Source organism: Leishmania mexicana, chromosome 20 (assembly GCF_000234665.1).
Source record: "Leishmania mexicana MHOM/GT/2001/U1103 complete genome, chromosome 20".
Lineage (NCBI taxonomy): Eukaryota > Euglenozoa > Kinetoplastea > Trypanosomatida > Trypanosomatidae > Leishmania > Leishmania mexicana.
This window is the reverse complement of record NC_018324.1, coordinates 1,777,367-1,799,408: the sequence shown is the minus strand read 5'-3', so window position 1 is coordinate 1,799,408 and position 22,042 is coordinate 1,777,367. Positions and strand designations below refer to the sequence as shown.

Here is a 22,042-nt window from a genome sequence, read left to right as displayed (position 1 = left end):
GGCCTGGCGCACCAACACGAAGCATCCGCCAGCTGTACCCAGGGGCAGTCGGCAGCCTCGTGGCTTTTCCAGATAGCGTGGGTAGTCGGCACTGATACCACGCGCTGAGGTGGTGGGCGTTACCGGGGTGAGCATGAGCCCCTCAAAACAAAAGCATGAAGACAACGTCGCCCACTTGACACGCAGCGTGCCGAGATGGAGATACATAAACACACATGCTCTGGGAAGAGCAGTTCACAAAGGGGGTTATGTCGGCGAAGAGGACGTACACGTGAGCGCGCGTTCGCGTGCAAAAGGAAGAGGTAAGCCTCCACGAAAACACACGTAAATACGCAGAGACATGACCAAGATAGATCACCGCAGTCGCAAGCGAAGAAATACGCACACATACACAAGGAAGCGATCGGACCGTGACCGTGTAGCGGATTCTGCCCAGGCGCGTGGCAACGTCCATGCACGTCGCGTCAGACTTCATACGGCGTCGTTGGCTCTGCCACGAGGAATTCAGCGATGCGATCAGCCACTTTCTTTTGATACTTTTTTTCAGCGAAGAACCAGTGGCCGCCACCCTGCACCTCGACCACATCGGAGATCCCGTCACGGGGCCGCTGATATTGGCGTATGTACGAGCACCAGTGGTCGGCGTGAAACATAACGCGCTTCTCGCCGCCGTACATGAAGAGAATGGGAATTGGCAGCGGCACAAAGTAGCGCTGCGTTACCAGCGGCGCATGGCTCTTTGGCTGCAAGACGACGTCGCCGTTCCCCGGCAGAGTGGAAACATCTGCCGCGAGTGAGGGCGTAGCAGGCAGTCGACGATATATTGTTGTCATCGCTGTGGTCATGACATTCGATGACGCCTTGCTCGGAGCGCCCGCGGCACTGGAGGCTGCCGTGCCGTCGCCCGGCACAGACGACGGTTGCGTGGACTGCTTTTCGCCGAGGAGCCACGACACCAGTGCTACGAGGCGCAGCACCAACGTCCCCAACCAGAACCGGAGGTAGATCCACGAGTTCCATGGCGACGCGTGCACCAGCACAAGAGGACGCAGTGAAGAGGTGCGGTTCGACTTGCGTAATCGGCACAGCACCGTCGAGCGTGACCCGACAGAGCTGCGACCTGAGTCGCCATCGTCGAGGTCGCCGTAAAAAGACGTCGACGACGACCCGGTAGCCCCGTTATTCAACGGTGGAAAGACGACGGCCTGGTAGAAGAGGCGCCGCTTTGCCATGTGCATTTGCCTTGTACCAGTGTTGGAAGAGACGCCAAAGACGTCAGCGCGACCGCCGTCGCTAGCAAAGGTGCCGTCGGCAGCCATCAAGAAACTGGCATCCTTGCTGTTAACCCTTGTTGCCCTGTACGTCTCCCTGAAGCTCTGCGCGCCTGTGAGTGTGAGTGGATCCTCGGTGACCCACACCGGTGCAGCGATGCCGTTGACGGGAGCATACGGGTCAAGTTCGCCGCTGCTGCCGAGACCGCTGGGACCCATATCGACGATGTCGCGCGTGTCGGTGGCGAGTGAGTTCCACTCATCGAACACCATGTCGGCACCCTTTGCGTACGATGAGAAGACGACGTGCGCGCCGTCTGTCGGGTTCTTCTTGTCAAACGTGGCACCGCTTCTGCCAGCACCATCGTCACCCTCCGAAGTGTCGCCCATCCCATCAGCGCCTGCGCAGCTGTCTGTGGAGGAGTTGCCGTAGAACCAGTGCCGCTGTGCCCGCCCAGAATGCCTGGACTTGCGAACGGTGCCGCAGTTTCCTTCAAAAGTCTCGCCGACCCCACGTTCTGACAGGCGTCGTCCGCTCGACTGCATCAGACCCTGATTCCCAGGCGTTCCGCTGCCACGGAAAGCTGTCACGGATAACTTCTCCAAATATGGGATGAGCATGATCTTCCAACCGGCGGTCGTTGGCTGCGCAGGCCCCCTGTCCGTGCCGTAGCCCGCCTCCACCGTAGCTGCTGCTGCCGCTGAAGAGGATGATGGAGAGACTTTGGGCTCCTCCGTCTGCAGTAGCATGGGCAGCTGCAGGGCGCCCCGGTTTTCCAGAGCGAAGGGGTGTTGCGCAAAGAACTGTGCGTTGAGGGTGTGGTTCAGCAGCTCCATCGGCGGCGTGGCCACCATCTGTGGGTCGTACGAGTAGGAGGGTCTCCCGGAGACATTCGCAAACCACCCCACCAGCCAGCGCCCCAGGCGATGGGGCACGAACAGCTCACAGGCGATCAAAAAAAACTGGTAGAGGACAATGAAAAGCGTTTTGCGCGTCTCAGCACCCTGCGGTAGCGCGGCGCCCCTGCGCCGGCGGATGGCATACTGCGAAGCGAGAGAGCGCTTCGTCCCTGGAGTGGAGGGACCGCTGCGCATCTGCGGCAGCGTTGACAGGGTCGGCGGGCCGTCCAGGAGAGAGCTACTCTGTCGTTGAAGTAGCGTGAGGGCCGGTACAGCGTCAGCTACCGGTACCCTTCGTCCCTGTTGAGCCAAGTTTGAATCACAGGTGGCTGTAGTCTGAGCGAGAGCGTCCGCCTCCCGCCCCGAGGCGGATAAATTGGCAGCCTTCTCCTGTTTGAATGCGGACTGACTCTCAGCTGCTGCAAAAGGGCTGCGGGCCATGTCATTTGGCTTGCCCTTGCCCTGCCCGGATACCAACACGCACATGCGCTCAACGTGAGCAGCGTCGCTCTCAAAACAGTACGCGCCGACATCGAGGGCGACGATGCGGGAGAAGAATCTTGGCCTGGCAAGGAGAAGCTCGTAGGCCAGCAGGCATCCCCAGTCATGCGCGATTAGCACTGGTCGAGTGTATGTGGGTGGCAACTGATGCGCCGCAAACGCATCGGTGGCGGGTTCTGATGTCTCCGTTTCGCCGCCGCCGCTGCGTCTTGCGCTCGCCTGCACCTCCGAGGAGATGGGCGACCGTACAGATGGGTAGTAATTACATGTTTCCATGGCTGTGTCCACCGCAATTTCGAGTAGCGTCACGAGATCTTGGAAGCTATGACCCTTCCAGGAAGTGCGGAAGGGCTCTAAAGCGGCGCAGCGAAAGGAAAGACCGAATACTTGCAGCGGTGTGCTCGCGCATGCCCCGCCGCTCCTGCTGCTGCTGTCGTTCGGTCGCGGGGCAGCGTCGGCGGAGGTGAGCAATCGCATTGGCGAAAGTGTGCTCGCCCACGTGGACCCCGTTGCCGCGCACCGCAATTTCCCTAGCTGTCTCAGCCTCGCCGCGTCGTCTCGCTTGCGCAGCTCCTCCAGAAATGGATGCTCGTCGTCAAATCCGGGCAACGTCACTCCAACAATACGGTAGTCCGTGGCCAAAGTGGCCATGATGTTGTCGCGGAAGACATCACAGGTGTCGGGCCACCCGGCGATAAAGATCACGGTCGGTTTCCTCAGATTCCCGGATATGTGGATGTTCATTGCGGCGCGTTGAGGGCGAGGGGCGAAAAGAGGGGAACGGAGGAATGGGCGTAAAAAATTCTGCACCGCAACTTATTGTCAGCCGGCGCGCATGGAGAGAAGGGGGAGAAGAGCTAATGAAGATGCCCGCGAAGGACTGAGAGGTGCTGTGTGCCTGTCTAGACGTACGCGCGTGTGTGTGTATGTATCTGTGAAGGAAGAGGGGGAGGTCGTCAACACCGGCAAATGGAGTGCACGTGAAACAGGGTGAGATATGTAGGTGTATACATACTCACAGACATGCATGCAAGCATACCTTCACATGCACACACACACACACAAACGCTCCTCTCTCTTGCCTCTCTGGTGCACGGGAAATAATAAAAAAGAAGCGGGACAGAGGTGACTGTTGGATGAAATGGTGTGTGGCGCGCACCGACAGAGCCAAAACGCCTGAGAGGAAGAGCAGTAAACCAGAACGACGTTTGAAGATGGGAGAAGGAGACGAGAGGCGGCGCTATGCCAGCGCTCTCCAACGGGCAGGGTTGCAGGACTGTGCTCGCTGAATGCACAGCGGATGGAAGTGCGGTGTGTTTGTGTGTGGGGGGAGAGAGAAGACGTGCGAGAGGGTCACAAGGAAGGGAATGGAGAGAAAACACGAGCCGCACAAAACCCGCAACATTTCTGCGTTAGAAAAGTACTCCTGCACCGCAGTCGTCAACCGTCTTTGCTTTTCCGCTGTCTCCTTCAGCGTAAACAGAGAAGCTGTCTTTGTGTGAGATAGCGGTAGAGAGTGCGGTGTGCTCTTTTTACTCGCAGATGGCAGCGAACACGGCGCCTCTGTCTCGCGTGTCCGAGAGAAGTCTCTGTTATCTTTTTTTCCTATTTCTGGCCTTGCTAACAGGTTGGTGCCGCATGGACACCGTCAAGTGCGACGCGGTGCACCAACCCGCAGCATAAGAAGATTCAGATGCAATGTCTGGAGAAGTTCCACCCAGAAAACCTGTGCTGTACGTTCGCTGCTGGCGATGCTAAGGTAGGGAAGATAAGAAAAAATAAACAAGGCGACACACAACGAGAGTACTCGCGGGAAGAGGATAGCAACGTACGATGTGGCGGTGTGAAGCTTTCCTTGTTTTTTTAATGAAAAAAATTCCTTCGGAGTCGGTGTGTAGGCTTGCTTGTGTTGTCCCCTACTGGAAACAGAAGACTGGATGATCAGCGACGCACAACGAGGGGGGGGGACACCTCAGAGATCATCCTCACACTGGTACCTTCCTCCACATTTCTGTGTTTCCTCTGTGGTTTCACGCTCGCCACCGCTAGGTGAGCCCTCTGCGCATACGCGCGAAAAGGAAAAACTCCCGTAGACCCAAGCATGCAGAAAACAAAAAATCCATACCGTTTACGCGGCGTCTTCTCTTTAGTGCTCCAGCAGTACCCCGTGGCATTGAAGTTACTGGAAGCGACGGGTAGAACGCTACTATACACCGCTTTTGGCAATGGTGAATGGGGTGGAAGGGAGGGCGGAAATACGAGCCCTCCGTGTTTGTCCTGTGCTGAGTTCAGCGAGATGGGGAGTCAAACGCCGAGACCGTCCACAGCGAGAAAAGAAAAAGCAAGTTTGCGCGTCGTCGCTATCGATTCTACACAAGAACTTGCAGACACAAACACACACACACACATGCACGTTAGTGTGGAGAAAAACAACTATCAGACGCCACGAAATGCTCCCTCGTGCCCTACAACGTGAAGACATCGCACGCTCGCATGCCTGCGCAGAGGGCACGCTCGACATGACTCTCCAGCTTCCGCTGGCCAAGTCAAAACCACTGATACGGTTCTTGTTGCTGCTGATACCGGCTCATCATCTGCTGCGGCATCTGAGGCATCGCTGTCATCATGTACGAACCGTCAGGTGCGATGTGGTAGGCAACATCTACGGCCTGCCCTGGCGACGGTGCAGCAGCAGCGTATACAATCTGTTGCTGCTGCTGCTGTGCCGGCGGCTGTGAAGTGATTTTGACACTCTGTGCCGGTTGCATCATCCCGTTCGCGTCCGTCATGTACACCGGCTGGTTGTACACCATCGGGTACAAGGCCATCTGTCCATCCGGTGCGCACATCATCATCATCATCGTCTGCTGCATGCTCGGCGCAGCAAACTGCATCTGCTGCATCGTGTCAGCAACAGAAACGCTCTGTTGCGTCTTCTGCGTTGCCATCTGGTCACTCATCGACATGCGGCCATTTGGCGCGACTCGCATGCGAGGGAGCACCGAGCTCCGATCGTCTGCAGTGTCGGAGTTGGCCCGTCCGATGCTCGACATCGACGACATCTGTGATCCGCCGGGGTTGTTGGTAGAGACGCTGAATGGCACGTGCGAGGAAGACGACTGCCGAGACTCCAACGGCGGCGAAGGCGGCGCAACCATCTGCGCCAGCTGGTAGTGTCCCAACGAGGAGCTGGCAGCGTTAAAGTCCATGTGCCGCGTAGCTGCCGACAATTCCACGCCGCTCTCCACCATCTCAGAGGGAAGCAGTTCGCTGGCATGCGACGCCACACTCATATGCACCGGCCGCGGGTGCGGGGACAAGGAGCTCCCGGCGGCCGTCGTAGCCACTGCCGCGTTCGGGTGAGTGGAGAAGACGTGAAAGCCGGACGATCTGCGGCCGTGTAGAGCGCAGTTGCCGCTGGAGTTGGCGCTGTTGTGGTTTGTACAGGCGAAGGAGTCCACTCTGCAGTCACCGAAGCCACTTCTACTCGTGGTCGTCCACTCGGATGCTGATTGTATCGCCTGGGAGACGCGCTGCGGAGTGCTCGTCAATGACTCGTTCCCTGAGGGTTGCGCTAGCGCATATGACTCCTGCGCAGCACCAGCCTCGTCAGTCCGCTGAGGCACCAAGTGAGACACGTTCGCATCAACTCCCAAGTCACCTGCTGCAGATACGCCGCACTTCACCTCGGTCCCATTCGACAGCGGCCGCTTCGGTGTCGCTGTCGAGTGCTCCAGTGAGTCCGAGTGCAGAAAGGACGTAGGGTTCTGCCGGCAGTCAGCATTTGACACCGTCGAGCTGCTTTGGTCATCGTCATCACCATCGTCCACACCGGCTGCGTAGTTTATTTTTAGTCTGAGGAAGTTCAGTACACGGTCGAGATCGTAGCTGACATCCGAATCTTCGGCCTCATCGGCAGCAGTCGCTGCCGAGGGTTTACTCTTGACGTCCTGCTTCGGCCCACTCGCCGACACTGGGCCAGACCCATCCGTCTTGGCAGCTAGTGTCACCTGTGAAACTGCGCTTCCCCATGACACATCGCGCCAGGCCTGCTGTAACGGCACCTCATGGGGCTGCTCGCCGCTTGTCGGTGATATCCGAGCAGCCCGTGCCGTGCCGTCAGTTTCAGCTGCCTTTACTGAGCGCGGTAAGGGCAATGACGGCGCTGCCGATGCCATCGCGACAGGCTGTGACGACGACGCCGTGGATGCTGGTCCTGAGGCCGAGATCTGGGTTGATGTTGCGGCGGCGGCGGCTTTCTTTGCAGTTGCCGCACCCCCCTTGTCCGGCACGGCGAATGGGGCGGCTTTGTTGCCGCCTCGCTTTTCACCACCTGCCGCGTCTCCAGCTGCAGCTTTGGCTGCGGCGGTCAGTGCCTTCGCGGTTGCGGTGGCTGAAGCCTCGGCCGCTGACGCGTGCTCGTGGCGCAGCTCTGGCAGCGGGAACGGAACCGGCCCGTTAGCGACAGCCGGCTCCGCCGCTTTTACGTCTCCTGAAGATGATTCAGTCGCAGCTTTGCTGTTCGTGCTGTTCTTGTCGGCAGCCACCTTCGCCTTGCCGTCCGCTTTCTTGCCTTCGCCATTGTCTCTAGCCGCCTTGCCCTTGTCCTTCGTGGCCCCCACCCCGACCCCCGCAGCAGCCGAGTTAGCACCGGTTGATGCCGTTGATTCTGTTAAACTTGCTGCTTTGGCGGCAGAAGCTGCTGGCATGGTAGCGGCCGCTACTGAGTTCTTCACCCGCAGCACCTCCTTACTCTCTGTCACAGGCGTCTGGCGGCTGCTCACCAGGGGCCTCATCGGAGCCTCCGCACCCTTCTTTAGGTTCTCTGCACGGGAGCGCGGGAGTGGAAGGGCGGGCACCGAGGACGCAGCGGTCGGTGTCTCGGTGTCTGTCGACTTCTTCCTCCCCCCTGACGGCTTGGATGCCCGCTGCTGAGGCAGTTGCTGCTGCGGCGGCGGCGGCGGATGACCGCCCTCCTGTTCCGCCTTTATCGCCGGAAACGGCGTAGTCGAGGCACCGGTGCCCGTGGATGCCGGCGTCTTGACGCGCTCTCGTTCGTGTCGCCGATCCTTTTCGTGTTCCCGCTCCTGCCGTTCGCGACGAGGTTCCAGCGGTGTCTCTGCAGCCGTCGAGCTGCGGCTCGTGAGCAATGCGGCTTGATCGTAGTGGAAGCTGGATAGTGTGGCGGAGCTCATGTCGGAGCGACACATTGTTGAGGTGAAAGATGTGGCATTGCAGTTGACAATCTCCTCAAGGTATGCGCTTCGCGACGCATCCTGGTCGATGTCGCTCTCGTCCCTTGGAGACACGAGTGCCGCCGCCTCCGTTTTCTTGCCATCGGGATCACTGACCGGCTGAGGAGGCGTCCTCTCATCCTCCTCCCTCACAGTCTCGTCCACCGAGTCTACCGATGTCGGGATCTGAGTCAACGACGCTGTAGATGGCTGTGATCGCTGCTCCTTCTGATTGTCCTCGCGCTTCGACACACTTGCACTCGACGTCGAACTTTGCAGCGTCGCTGGCATCTCCGTCTCTTCCTCTAATGCAACAGGCGTCCCCTCATCTTCAACCGACGAGAGACTTGTGGCGGTGGGAGGTGTTGGCGAGGCCGGCTGCTCGTCTGCTGCTTGTGCTACCGATCCCACTTCTCTGGCGGGCTCCTTTGCCTCCTCGATCTCCTTTTCCATCCCCACAAGTGCCTCTGTCACAGCCTTTTCCGATCTCCCCTCCCCTGGTGCTGCTACGCCATCACTGCTGTTGCCACTGACGCAGGCGTCAATCACGGCGACCGAAGCCTGAGTTGGCGCCTGCCATGAACGTCTCATGGTGCTTGCAGTCGACGAAGACGAAGCCTTTGCACCGCCAACATGTGGTACGACTCGGCTTTTCGCACATGACGAGGACGTCGGCGCACTACAGTGGGAACCGTTTAATACACCACGGAAGCAGTACTGACGCCCTGTAAAGGCTTCGGCAGCGCCACCGTTGTGATCGCCTTTCGTCGAAGCAGCGGTCGTGCTCGTCGGCAACGGTGACACGGTGGAAGCTGCCGATGCCGCGGCGGGTGTGTTTGTGGCCTCCGCTGAGGTCCATACCGCTGGTCCAGGGCTCGAGAAGCGTACTCCCTCCACGACAACGGCGCGCATTGTGGTGGAAAACAATAGCATCGACCCGAGGACGGCTACGTTGAAGTGCAGCAGTTGAATGCCGTCCTCGCTCAAACCTTTGGAGAGAAGCTGCCAGAAAGTGACACACGCAATGCGAAGCAGGCTGAGCGCCCCGCTTTCCATCTCCGGCTTGCCGCACCACACAGCGTACGCCGCCTTCACAAAGTTGGCGCGAGGGTTCGAGTCGTACAGGTCCCACGTCAACGAACCCGTTGTCCCGCGCATCGTCCCAGCTTTCACGTACAGGTAGACGCACATCATTGCCATCCAGAGTAGAACGTACGCGCTCCCGCCGGGCTGCTTGTACTCGCAGCGCGCCGCCATGAGATACAGCACTGTACCTGACTGCACGGCGTTAGACAGGAACGCCAGCCCGCTCCACGGCACGACGTGGGCAAGCAGAAGCGCCACCACCACGTAAAAAACAATATAAATAATCGTGTCCTTGAACGCCTGCTTCGGCGTCTCCCTCCACCCGCTGCCGACCAGCCACGGAACCGCAATTAACAATGCCGCAGTGCCGAAAACCGAGATGCCCGCCGCCGTCTCCATCAAGACGAGTGACAACCAGCACATCATCCCCAAGAAAAAGTAAAAGTCGACAAAATAAAAGTACTCGCACCGCAGCCACATGCACCCATGCACGACCTTTGTAACGACCGGGTGATGTCCGCCAACGCGTAGCAGCCGCTGCGGCAGCGTAAAGACAGCATGAACAACCACCCGTCGCACGTCATCCAGCAGGAGCGTCTCGGCAAACAAGAGAGTGATGCAGAGGGAGGCGCAGTAGGCCGACAACACGCGGTGCATGGGGCGGTGCAAAAATGTGACGGAGAGAAGAACGTCATCCACCTCCGACGACGGAATCCAATACATGAACACCACCACCAGAGTCACCCCCAGCCCTGTCAACGGCTTCACAGAGTACACCGGCAGCCACCCCACAACGTTTGCGAAGAAGGCTGCCACGGCCAGCCGCTGCATGGAGACCAAATCCATCGTCGCCGCCAATACGACAAACCACACCGTCTGCTCCACCAAGAACGCCGACGGCGAGTAAAAGCTGGAGTACAGGTAAGATCGCAACAATTCTTGGCGAATCATGTTGTTCGACTTGCGCCCCAACAAGTACCGCACCAGGTTCCCACCCGTGTACGGACAGCCCGCGATGCCCCCGGCACTGCCACCCCCCACCCCAATCGAACCCTGCGACCCACCAGCTGATGCGCCATTGGCGCCCAATCCGCCACCGCCATTGGCCCCGAGCATCTGCCGCCTGGAGCCTTGACTGCCTGCCCCGCTTAATATCGCCACACCGCCGCTGACGCCGCCCTCCGTCGCTGTCCACTCAAAGGTGCTAGGTGACAGGAAACCACTGGAGAACAGACTCCAACCTAGTTGCTCTTGAGTCACTTGGGAGAGGTGCGACACGCAGAACATAATCTCACCCATCACAGGCGACGCCCCACTCATCAGGTTGCTCAGGCGGCGGGAGTACGCGGCAAACACCATGAGGGTTAAGATCGAGATGAAATATCCCACAAGCATTAAAAAACCCTGCCGATCGGTAAACTCTTCCTCGATGAGCGCCGGCACCGCAGTGATGATCTGTGGAATAATGAAACGATCCTCAATTGTGTAGCAGATGTCCGTAAGGACGCACTCCACTGGTCTCCACAAACGCTCTAGCACCGTCACTTGCTTCCCCGCATCGTTGCAGTTGCTCGTGTCGTTGCCGCCACTGTGATCCGCGCTCGATACTTTTTGTGCCTCCGCGTCGCCTAAATCTACTGCCGAGACGACTGTCGCGCTGATGCTGCTCATGACGCCGCCCATTCCATGTCCGCTGGAATGCCGATGCGCGCGCCTCATGATCGTCTCACTCCGCGTACTTCGACTTACTGGTTCGACTTACAATCGTGAACACTAACAAAGAACACGGTGACACCACCCGCAGCACCGAAAACACACACACACACAACGTCGTATGTGAACCAGCACGGCCGCGCGTCTGCGCTGCGAAAGCTTGCTCTCCACCTAGGCAAAATACTTTCTGCCTGAGTCTTTCAAGTGCTGTGTGCTTTCCAGTGCGCACGAGGTTGTTTCGTCACGTCCTTTACTCTGTCCTTAACTAGTCACCTCACCACCAGCGTTATGCCACGCAGACACACTGCCAGAATCGCGAGATGCAAGGTCTGAGAGAAAACGTTAGAGTGCCCAACGGAGACGGAAAACGAGAAACAAAGTGTGACGTAATGAAGTTGTCGAAGTCCTAAAGCGCGGATAGCTAATATGTCCGAGTGCGAGCTGACCACGCCTACGGTAGAAGGGTTTCTCGAAGGAGCGCAGAGCGCAGGAACACAGTAGAAGACACAGAAACGGACACCAACACAATTGATGGCGAGCGTGAGTCAGGAGGGAGCAAGCAACCAGAAAACAGAAGAGAGAGAGACTTAGCACAGCGCAACGACACCGAAGAGGGGACAGGACAGGGCGGTCGGAAAAGCAGGGACGAAGCGTAATCGGGCGGGGTAATACCATAATCGACCACCCCCCACACACACACACGAGTGACAACAGCGACAAGAAAGAAGGAGGCAAAGCAAAACAAGAATAAAGAAAAGGTAAAGAGAGCACACACATGAGGGCGCAAAGATACACACACACAAAACAAAGAAAAAAACGAAGACAGTCAAGATATACTTTTCGTGTGCCAACGCAGCCCCACACAACAGAGGTGGTCCTGTTTCAAATAATAATAAAAAAATGGCGCAGAAAAGGTTAAAACAAAACAGGAAAAAAAACAGCACGGGTACTTACACCAAAAGGCAGAAAGAGGAGACCGGGAGGCAGGGGAAGGCGGTGGGAAGAGTGACACAGAGAAGCAAGAGGGGCAAAACACAAAAAGAAAAGTGAAAAAAAAAACTGCTGGGCGAGCGGCGGGCGCCACGCCAAGTAAAGCACAGAAACAAAGAAGAAAAACAGAGAGAGAGAGAGGCACAAACAGTGAAAGAATGGAAGAAGATAAATAAAAAAACACGCGTGATCTGCGACTCCGTCACGAAAAACAAGGGGCAAAACAGCTGAACGACCGAGCCCCACGTGACTGAGAGAGCTGAGAGAGGAGGGAGATGGCGAGTCGGACAGCAGCTGCGTGGTTTGTGTGCAAACTCTAGGAGAAAGGTTTGCTACCAGAGCGCACACTCACGTAAACACACCTACCCACACACACACAAGTGCACAGCCGCGAACACGTGCTTTGAGCTTTCAAATGTTCTTTTGTTTCAGGGAGGGAGGAGGTGGGGTACTGATGTAGATGCGGCCGTGTGTCTTCGTCTGTTGCCTCGGACCCCTCGTTGCCTTGCGTCGATGTTACGCCGCTACGCTTGGTTTCGTTTTTATATTCCTGCGCGTGTGTGCGTGTGGGTCTGTGTATACTTTGCCACAAGAGCACATGCATACATACATACATACACACGCACCCACACACACAGGCTCAAGAGGAGAGAATGAGAAGAGGTAAAAAGAGAAGACGCACCGCCACCTCCACCCCCTTCTTGAGCCGTACGCCGTTGCCTCGCAAACGGAAAATGTAAACAAATGTATATAGATATATTGCCGATGCAGCGCCCAAAATATACAGACGAAAACACACAGACCCACGCGATTCGAAACGGGGAGGAAGTAAATACGTATGAGCACTTCCGTTCCTTTGCCAGTGCAAGAGAGAAGAGGGGCGGGAAACGAGAGGAGGAGAACACTATAGAGAATAGGGCTTGTCAGCAGCAGCATAGGAATAGTCAGATAATCACATAAGCAGGGTGTGCGCGATCGTGCCGCCTGCACCCCCCGCCGAAATGACGCAAGTTGGTAGAAAGTTACTGTGCAGCGGTTTGTGCTGTGTCCTCACAGGAGTTCTGGTCGACCCTTCCCTCCAACCTCCCCCGTCTCACCAGGCGAAGATGTAAAAGGGGGGGGGGGGCTAGATAACTGGGTGTTGATTTTAATGCGCCCACGAAAGTGGGAAGAAACCACGAGGGGAACTGAGACGTTGACCGGGAAAGCAGGAAGCCGCAGTGGAAAGCAGCGACAACAGCATCGCAAGGTGTATCAATACATGCAGTTCGGCGGTTGCGTCTGATATCGCTGTTTTTCGTTCCCTCTGGATGTCCCGTGAAAATGGAGAAAAGAGAAGGCGTTGAAGAAAACCCGTGATCAGAACTGAAACGAAAACTCTGTGGGAGGGCAGCCACGGCGCGCTGACTGGCTGTGGAAGAGGAAGAAGGGGAAGGGGTAGTGTGCAAGCAGAGGAAATCGAAGAGGGGCAGACGCCGATTGGCGGGCGTAGGCGTCCGCCCTCCAAAGAGACCACTCACCTCGCTATGTATATCTCTGTGATGAGATGGATCAATGGCACGGGTTCGCAAGCAGAGAGAGCCGCAGCGTAAACACGCACGTTAGCGAGTTGAGCGCAAGCGAGCGCACACAGGTTCGTGTGTAAATCTCGTCTGGGAGTGCACTCCTTGCTGTGTGAGCACAGCGAAACGCGCCACAGCACCTCTTGCACAGGCACCACAACTATGTCGATCGAGCGTCCCCTCGAGTCTGTTCCGATCTGCGGTGTCGCCTATTTCTCGTCTCCGGCACTCCCTCGCCCAGGGAGGAGTAAAAATGGAACGCCGCTTGTGTCTGTGAGTGAGTCTGTGAATGTGAGTGTGTGTGTTTGTGTACGGAGAGGAAAATGGAAAGGGGGACGAGACTTTGTGCACGCTTACAACAAACAGTTGGCGTGCAGACGAAAGCACACAAAGCAAAAAAAAGAAATGCGCTCTAAAGGAGGTGAAATATGGCGTGTGTGTCCAACGTGTGCCCATACGTGCGTGAGTTTGGATGCCGATGTGTATGTGCGTGCAAAAAGCGAGCAGTAGTCGCCGTGGCAGGAGAGGAGAGAGGGAGGTGCAGCCAAGGAATGAGAAGAAAATGACGTGTGCCCGTGTACGTGCCAGATTGTCGATGGATGTAAAAAAAAAGGTGTGGAGGAGTGGTCAAAAACATGATAGGGCGCGCACGTGCGGCTCTTTTTCAGGAATCGTTCAGGCAGGAGTCGGACACCGATTCACATAGCAGCAAGTGCGCGCACCCCTCGTTTAGGGGACTCCAATGGTGTACGGAAAAAAAAACAGAACCTCTTTGAAGAGCGACCCCGCCAGCTAACCGGACGCGAGTCGCCTTCGCCCTGTGTTTTCTCGTCGCAAAAAGCTCCGCCTTCGCGCTGTCCAAGAGACCGCAAGAGCAGTACAAGAGCGGGCAAACATACACTGTGTGGACGGGAGAAGGAAACAAATACGCACGACAGCAAGGAAGAAACTCTTTTTGGGAAACATGCGCCAGCTCCATCACCACCGCAGAAGGAATGTAGACGCTCTTTCGACGACAGACATGCAAGTACTCCCATCCACTCTTGCGAGTCCGCCAGCCAAATGCACCATCGCGACAACGTGAGTGTTCGCCGTGCTCGAAAAAAAAAAACGCAGCCGCGTTACTTCTTCAGTTTACCAATGCAGTACTCCTCCAGAATGGGTCTCACCCGCTCTGGATTGTGGTGCTCATGAAACATCACCGACCCGTCCTTGCCGGCCGACTCCAAGATGATCAGCCCACCAGGGTGTAGCGTCGTGACAAACTCGGTGTCCAAGTGATAAACATGCCCATCCACGATGACCCAGCAGTCCTGCGCCGTGCAATGCATCGCTACTTCCTCACGTGTGTACTCTTTCATGGCTGCACGCTAATGGAGAGAACAGGCTTTTCGGTGAGGTTCTCCGCGACATATACACGTATATGCCCGTAGAACAAATGTAAAAGGGATGTTACCCTTACACTGCGCTTGGTGCCTTACAACGTTTACAATAACGGAGCAACAGCGAGGCCGATCCCGAAAGGTGGGGGGGGGAGCGGGAGCGGGAGCAGGGTCGAAGAGGAGAAAAGAGCCGAGGTGTAGGGACCGACTACCCGACGTCGGGGGGAGGAGCACTTTCCAAGACGTATGAGACTGCTGCCGAGGAGAGAGTCGAAAGTCGAAGGAGAGACGAAATGAAAAGGAAGGATGGAGATGGCAAGTGCCGGATCACACAGGTGAGTGTGTGTGTGTGTGGGTCGATTCGGGAAAACAGAGACGCAGCTGAACCGCTCCCATGAAAGGAAAGCGTCAGGAGTAGTCGACTGTCTGAAGAGAAAAAAATATATATTAGCTTTCTTCTTTGGTTACCGGCGCCCACACGTCAATGTCTGACTACACGCATTCGGCGAACATGCACGCACGTGCTCTGGTGCTTCAGTAACACTTTTATGGCGATTACACATTTTCGCCTTCCCTTTCGTTTTGGAGGCTGGAGCACCTCGACGTGCTCACCTGGCCTTAACAGACACAAGAAGCCTCATCGGTTTTAGCTGGCAAGATGTCCCCCGTGCTCTTGCGATACCACAAAGAAGCAAACAATGAAACGAAAGCCACTGCGAGTCACCGAGCACCTTCGCGTTTCCGTTTTCTATCCCTGCGTGTAGCCCTGTGCTCTGCGTCACATTACGGCGCACCGGTCTTTTCAATCTCCTCAATAGTACGCAGAAGGTGCTTGATGCGGTACTCGCCCTTCATCACCTGCGTCCGCAGGCGGGCGTTCTCCTCCATGAGCTCGTCACGCCGAGCGCGTATCGTTTCGCATTCATCGCGGTCCTCGCACATGAGTTTCAGCAGCTCACGCAGACGGGCCTCCAGCTTCGCACCGTTGGCAGCGGTGCCGGCGCCGTCTTCTAGCTTCATCCTCAGCGCCTGAAGCTGCTTCTCAGCGCTTGTTGCACGCTTCTCCAGCTCCGCCACCTGCGCCTCAGTGTGCTGCTCCGTGGACATGTGTAGGTGGCTACCAAGGATGTTTGCTGACAGGCTGACAAAGCGACTGGGCTTCAGCATGCGAGGAAGAGAGGCTACTTTTTTTTCTTGAAAAGAAGAAAGGGATCGACTCGACTTCCCCCTCTCTCGCTGGGTATGCTAGAGGCACGCTACTGCACCGTTATTACGAGGAGCGGGTAGAGTAGGATGGCGCGTGAAGGAGACTATGTTCGGCCCTCTGTGTGTGTGTGTGTGTGTGCCTATGTGCGTACGTACTTGGAGAAGAGAATACAGAAGAGGGAGTGAAGCAGGTGTCGACGAATGAAACCACCATGCCCGGCTACGAGCGATCATGCAGGAAGAGAAACACACATACACGTGTCCATCTTTCGGTTCTCATGATGGAGGGGGTGTGGTTTCGAAACCACTTTGTCACAAAACAAAAAAGCGAAGTATGGTGATCGATAAAACTTTTCGTCTCGCACCGCGCAGCTCGCTGCACAGCCTTCACAGATAAAAGGGGGAGCGTATGCTACTGGGTGAGGCGCCAAGGCCACCTCCGAGAGAGAGACACACACACACGAAGATAAAACACGAGGTGTCACCGATCGTAGGTGCACAGCGGCTCATAGAAAAGACACGTCTTCAGCAGGAAACGGTGACGGAGAGGCCAATAACGCGCACCCAGTGAGGTGCAGAAGAGAAACAGGCAAAACGCAGCGAAGAGCACAAAATGGGATCAAATGGAAAAGGGGGCCAAACAAACAGCTGACATCGGAAGCCCTACCGAAATACAGAAGACACACATGAGGGTCTTGCAATGGGCGTACGAGGAAGTGGAAGGCACTAGCGATAGCAGAAGTCGTCGTTCGCGAGGCACTGTCGAACAGAGGTGAGGTTAGGAAACCGCCACACATGCGCACAAGCGAACGCACTCCGAGAAAGGCACGCTCACCGGTTGGGCACAGGCCGAAAAAAAAAGCGAAGCACTCCACAAACGTGGCGGGGAAAGCGCAAGAAAAACAATGACGAGCTCCTTCACTATCGTCCACTGACCAAGGCAACAAGGAAGAGAATCCTGCAAAGGGCGCGGAGCGGCAGAGGACAGAACCACGGTACAGTCGCTTCATGCCTCCACACTTGCTCAGGTATATACCCCTCCTCCTCTCGCCCTCTCTCCTTGCTACCGCCAAATAGTAAAATCGGAAGAAAAACGCCAACAAAAAAAGAGGTCTCGCAGCGTGTGACAGACAAGTGCTCGTCTACTTGCCCTCGAGTAGGAGCTGCCGAGCTTCTTCGACAATCATCTGCAGCTCTGCCAACGTAAGCTGTTCAAAGGTCTTATTCTGCGTCACCAGAAGTTGCCTCACACGGGCGCGCGACGACATATTCGAGCCAAGGTGGGGCGGTGATGATGCTGGTGCCACGGCGGCGTGAAAGATATTAGAAGAAAAGCTCGTATCTTGCACCACATCTGCCGTTCCGCTAGCGGAGGTAGACGCCGCGACGGTGCCCCACGGTGGTGACACGTGTGTGACCGCAACTGGGCCAGTGAAAGAAGCCGGCTTAGTCCCGAGGCCGTCATTTTGACGTGATGATCCGTCTCCATCCGAACCACCAGATTTTTTACCCAGGCCAATCTCACTGGCGAGCGGAGCCAAATTCCGGTTCGCCCAGCCAAACAGCACATCAAGGACGGTTGGCGCCCCCTCTTCCATCGGTTTCCCCCCTGAGAGTGCTGTTGCTTCGCTGCCTGGTTGACGGGCGTTTGTCACCCCGGCCGGGTGGCGACCAGTAGAGGACGCCTGTCGCACAGAGGGCAACAGATCTTTCTCCGTCATCTGTGGCGGTGGCTGCTGCTGCTGCATTATACCCGAAAGTGACGGGTGCGCCTTGGTGAGCGCCCGGATGCTTGCCGACCCCCCGTTGTGCGACGGCGCTTCAACGCTACCAGACGTGGAGATTGTGTCACAGGTGGGATCCATCTGGCCGTCCTCGCCGTAGTTCTCCCAGAATAGCAAGGACGACTGCAGTGTCGCAAGGCAGTACGACTCCTCAGTGGACATGAGTGCAGGACAGCGGAACTTTTCAATGTAAAGCACGTTCTGCACAAAGCTCAGCGGACGAGCGCGGAGCACAAGTAGCAGAAAGCAGGGCAAAAACTCATCGGCACCGAACGCCAGCGGAACACCACCGGCGTTCCCGGAGGCGGCGGTTTTGGCAGCCTTCTCTGCTCGCTTGGCTTCGCGGCGCTGTCGAAGTATGTCACCGACCGCGAGGCTCAACAGCTCGCATGACCGCATTCCACACCGCAGCTTCTCTCGTGGGGACTTGAAGAAGTCCATGCCATCCAGCTCAAACATTGCCTGGCCCCACACGTGGTGACGCTCCACCTCTGGCAACGCATCCAAATCCGCTGGCGCCATGTTCTCCAGCCGCAGGAGCTTCTGCTGCATTCGCTCGTTTTTGCGCCGCTCGTCCTCAGAAACGTTGAAGATTTGGTGGTAGAGGCGTGACGTGACGTACCGTTCGACGCCCTCCTGCATTATCGTCAGCCGCTCGTTGTCCGTGGAGAGACGCGGGGTCCTGTGCAGCACCATGTGGCACCCCTCCACGAACTTATTGTACACGGTATTACTCTGAATCGGCTGCTGCAAGTGCTGATTTTTCGACACGTACTCGCTCATCAGCCTCGCCAGCGGACCTGCGCACCGTAGTGACATGAGCCGCTCAAACTCGCTGTAGAAGATCTCGTTGTCGGCGGCCACGACACGGCGGTAGTCCTTGATGCACTCGCGGCTGTACTCATGGCACAGAACATTGGCGTGCGTGCGACTCGTGGCAGCAGCAGCAGCAGCAGTCTTTGCGCCTGTCGCTCTTGACGCACTTGAAGGGCAGTCAGCAGCGTCTACAGCAACTTCCTGGTGCCGGCCCACAGAGGGGAGCGAGTACGACAAAGGCGTTCCTCCAATTACTTCATCTTGAACGTTGGCAGTGCCGCCACTGTACAACGTTTTCCTCTCCGAGAGAGTCGATTCGCTGCGTTGACGCTGCCGCTCGCTAATGTGCGTGTACTTGGCCACGTAGGCTTCTAGATCAGGATCCTCCGGCGGCTCATCTTCGAAGTCCTCAATCGCGACCGTTTCGGTAACGGACCCGTCACAGGAGTTGGTATCCGTCGCGTCTGCTGCGATTGCCGTCACAACGCGGGCCGCTGAGGGTGCCGATAGAGCGTACTGTTCCGACGATAGGTTCATGTGCGCCGTCAAGGGACCAGCGTCCTGGTTTCCCATCAAAAACGGTATGTCTACCAGACTGGTCGTGAGCGTTGGCGCCATCATCTTCGCCTCGATTTTGAAAACTGCAGACACTGTGAGCTTGTGCAGCGTCTCCCGGACGAGGCGCACTTCATCAGAGTCCATCAACGGCTTGTCAATTATGAAGATTTGCAGAGACGACGGATGGCGTGGAAGATCGTCCGCGGCTGCTGCGGTACCGTCAGCACTCGCACCGCTACCCCTTGGTCGTAGTGCATCGGCATCAGCGAGGACCGCAACCTGGCCAAAGTGGCCGAACCGTTTCACATGGCCCAGATCCTCGGCGAAGGAGCCGCGCTGGCCGCAAAGGTTGGTGAACTCGGAATTTCCAAAGCCGTCGAAGTGCAGGAGGTGATACTCGAGAAACCGAGTGAGGGCAGCCCTAAAAGCGTCCCTGTTCTCTGGCGGGAACGTCACACTGCCGATCCGCCCCTCATCCTTCGCGGCGTCCGTACCCTGATTGGGCGACCCGCCCCTCTCTGCCGCGTCATGTTCCTCACCAAAGAGCACTGAAAGCGGTGGTGCGGCTTTGGCGCTCGATTCGGTAGATGGACGCTGTGCAGTGGCTAGAAAGTACGGGGCAATATGCGCCACCTCGAGCGAGACCTGTCGCGGCACCAAAAGAGTCTCACAACGCTCCTTCAGTTCCAGAGACGAGAGGAGGCCCCCGGGGAGAATACTCTGCAAGAAGACGTTGTGACGCAGCTCATAGTGCTTCACTGCATCCCGCGTGTCAAGTGACGGCATTGACCTATTCAACGGCTTCGAAAAAGAGAGCAAAGGATAGTAACAAGCAAAAAAAAGAAATGGTTCTTGACGGGCAGGATAGGCACTGAGGAGCACGCTGCTAAGGAGCGACGGCACACATCAAACCTGCCCCTTAATGCCTTTGTCGTGCAGAGCCCCTCACCAACGGCGCACCTGTCCCACTGCAAAGCCACTGAAATCTTTCCTCTAAGAAGCAAGGACAGTCCAACATGCACACGAACAAAAGAGGTCAACAGAAATCGTTTCCGTCACACACAGACACACACCACACGACAACTGAACGAAAAAAAAGAGGCCAGTGAGGCAGTCGCAAAGACCAGTGTGAGAAGCGGGCAGCCCGAGAGAGAGGTGAGGAGCAGTAGCAGCCGTGGTGCGAAATACAGTGCCTACACCCCGCAACGCTACCGGGCACCGTATTCCTTTTCTTCGCTTTAGAAAGAGATGGCGAGGTATTTTTCAGAGCAGTCGGGAGACGAAACAGAAGAGGTAGAGAGACACCGAGAGACATGGAAAGAGAAGTGATCTTCATCGATGAACGGGGTCTGACCATACCAGCGGAGCAAGTGCACGCAGAAGTCTTGTTGCGTACAAGCAAAGACGCGGCTGCTTCTTGTCACGTGTACAAGAAGCCCTTGCAGAGCTGCTCTCATTCAATGACGCTCCCGTGAGACGCCAGAGAGCATTTCTAATACAAGGACAGCCCTTCTTCCTGAAAAAGGACTGAGCTGTACCACCTCCGTCCCAGAGGAAAAGTCAATGGTTGTGCGCTCGAGCGGGTACGCGTCGACCGTCTCCCTTTCCCTGTCAATCGGTAGTCTGCTTATGAAGCCAACAGTGAATAAAAGAGAGAAGATGCGCTTATCCGCTTCTGAAACACTCCCAACCAGAGAGAAGTACACATCATTACCAGTTAGACGCGAGTCACGCATGACCACACACACACACACTCATGTACACACAACCGCAGAGATGAAGAGACACCAGTGTAGACTTGCACCTCGACAAAGCAACTTTCCGCACGCGATGTCAAAGAACCGTTCGCTAAGCCGCCACCGCGACGCCATTCCTTGGTTATATGTCCCATGTCTCTGAAGCCTAGGGGAGCCGGCAAAGAGCCGTCCAACGTGTTCTCATCGCCCTGCAACAACGCTGCCTGACGGCGATGCTTTCGCTACTTCTCGATCTTCTTCGGTGCACTACTGCTGACCTTCTTTGCTACGCCGTTTGCCCAGTGCGCTGTCAGGTCAATCTTGAACTCGGCAGACTGAACCCCAAAGAGCTTCAGGAGCTGCGCGGCCTCCGCGCTAAGCGTATCACCCGGCTCGCACACGGTGGTGTCTTGCAGCAGCACAATGACCCCACGATCCAGCTTAATGGGAAGACCGAGTTTGGCGAGGTGATCGAACATGCTGTGCGGGAACTGCGGCAGCGGACCTCCCTTGAGCACGAGCGACTCCGTAGCTGTCTGCCCAGTGCGCGCGTAGACTGGGGCTCCAACAGTTGCAAAGTACTCCTTTACCTCCTTCTTGCTGAGGTTTGTGAAGAGCAGCCCACACAGCCCCGTAAGAAACGGGGACAGCTTGTGCAAGTTCTGTTTCTGGGCGCTCGCCTCATCCCGCCCGATTGCGATCATCATGATCTTGTTGTTGCCCAGGAAGATGCGGCTGTCTCCGGCGCGCTCCTCGCGAATCTGCTGCAGGATGTTGGTGCGAATGTTGTGGAGCTGAAAGGTGTACACATCACTGTAGTCCTCCAGAGCTTCGCGGATGCGCTCAATGAGCTTGTTCTTGTCCTCGCGCGTCTTTGCCTGCGTCTTGGTGAGCGGAACAATCTTGGCGCGCTTCGATTTCGGCATTTTCTTACGTGCTTTCGTTGGAATCGGGAGGAGAGAGGGGGAAAAGCGTAGAGCTACTCCAGCTTGTGTCGGTCGTCGCCTCGATGCAGAAGTAGTAGTTCTTGTGCAAACAATAGAGGCCCCTCTATCTGTATGGATGGATGTCCCGCTTCGCGATGAGCCACCAGCTCGGATTTGGCAGGGTCCATCGAGGCAATGGCGTGGCGGCACAAAAAAAAGAGAGGATGGACCGGTGTGGTGAAGTTGGAAAGGTGAAAGAAGAAAGGAATCGCACCCGGGGGAAGGATAGATCCAAACCGGGATGAGCCCATGAGGAGGAGGCAGACACGCATGGGACAGTTGCACAGAGTGCGTGAGTGCATGTCAGAGCGCAAGGC

General features: G+C 56.7%; 6 protein-coding genes across 6 annotated transcripts; all 6 read right to left on the bottom strand.

Moving 5' to 3' along the window:
• Positions 1–464: 464 nt before the first annotated feature.
• Positions 465–3,416, bottom strand: LMXM_36_4690 (conserved hypothetical protein; the record flags this gene model as incomplete). The annotated part of the gene is made up of 1 exon (XM_003874779.1): positions 465–3,416. One exon carries the CDS (start codon positions 3,414–3,416, stop codon positions 465–467), a length of 2,952 nt encoding a protein of 983 aa, XP_003874828.1.
• Positions 3,417–5,218: 1,802 nt separating this feature from the next.
• Positions 5,219–10,711, bottom strand: LMXM_36_4680 (conserved hypothetical protein; the record flags this gene model as incomplete). Its single annotated transcript, XM_003874778.1, has 1 exon — positions 5,219–10,711. One exon carries the CDS (start codon positions 10,709–10,711, stop codon positions 5,219–5,221), a length of 5,493 nt encoding a protein of 1,830 aa, XP_003874827.1.
• A 3,667-nt stretch (positions 10,712–14,378) lies between these two features.
• LMXM_36_4675 (putative cytochrome b5 1) lies at positions 14,379–14,618 on the bottom strand (the record flags this gene model as incomplete). The annotated part of the gene is made up of 1 exon (XM_003874777.1): positions 14,379–14,618. One exon carries the CDS (start codon positions 14,616–14,618, stop codon positions 14,379–14,381), a length of 240 nt encoding a protein of 79 aa, XP_003874826.1.
• An 804-nt stretch (positions 14,619–15,422) lies between these two features.
• On the bottom strand, positions 15,423–15,806 carry LMXM_36_4670 (conserved hypothetical protein; the record flags this gene model as incomplete). Its single annotated transcript, XM_003874776.1, has 1 exon — positions 15,423–15,806. The coding sequence occupies one exon, from the start codon at positions 15,804–15,806 to the stop codon at positions 15,423–15,425; it is 384 nt and encodes a 127-aa protein (XP_003874825.1).
• A 1,181-nt stretch (positions 15,807–16,987) lies between these two features.
• LMXM_36_4660 (conserved hypothetical protein) lies at positions 16,988–19,789 on the bottom strand (the record flags this gene model as incomplete). The annotated part of the gene is made up of 1 exon (XM_003874775.1): positions 16,988–19,789. The coding sequence occupies one exon, from the start codon at positions 19,787–19,789 to the stop codon at positions 16,988–16,990; it is 2,802 nt and encodes a 933-aa protein (XP_003874824.1).
• Positions 19,790–20,981: 1,192 nt separating this feature from the next.
• On the bottom strand, positions 20,982–21,665 carry LMXM_36_4650 (putative 60S acidic ribosomal protein; the record flags this gene model as incomplete). Its single annotated transcript, XM_003874774.1, has 1 exon — positions 20,982–21,665. The coding sequence occupies one exon, from the start codon at positions 21,663–21,665 to the stop codon at positions 20,982–20,984; it is 684 nt and encodes a 227-aa protein (XP_003874823.1).
• Positions 21,666–22,042: the final 377 nt, after the last annotated feature.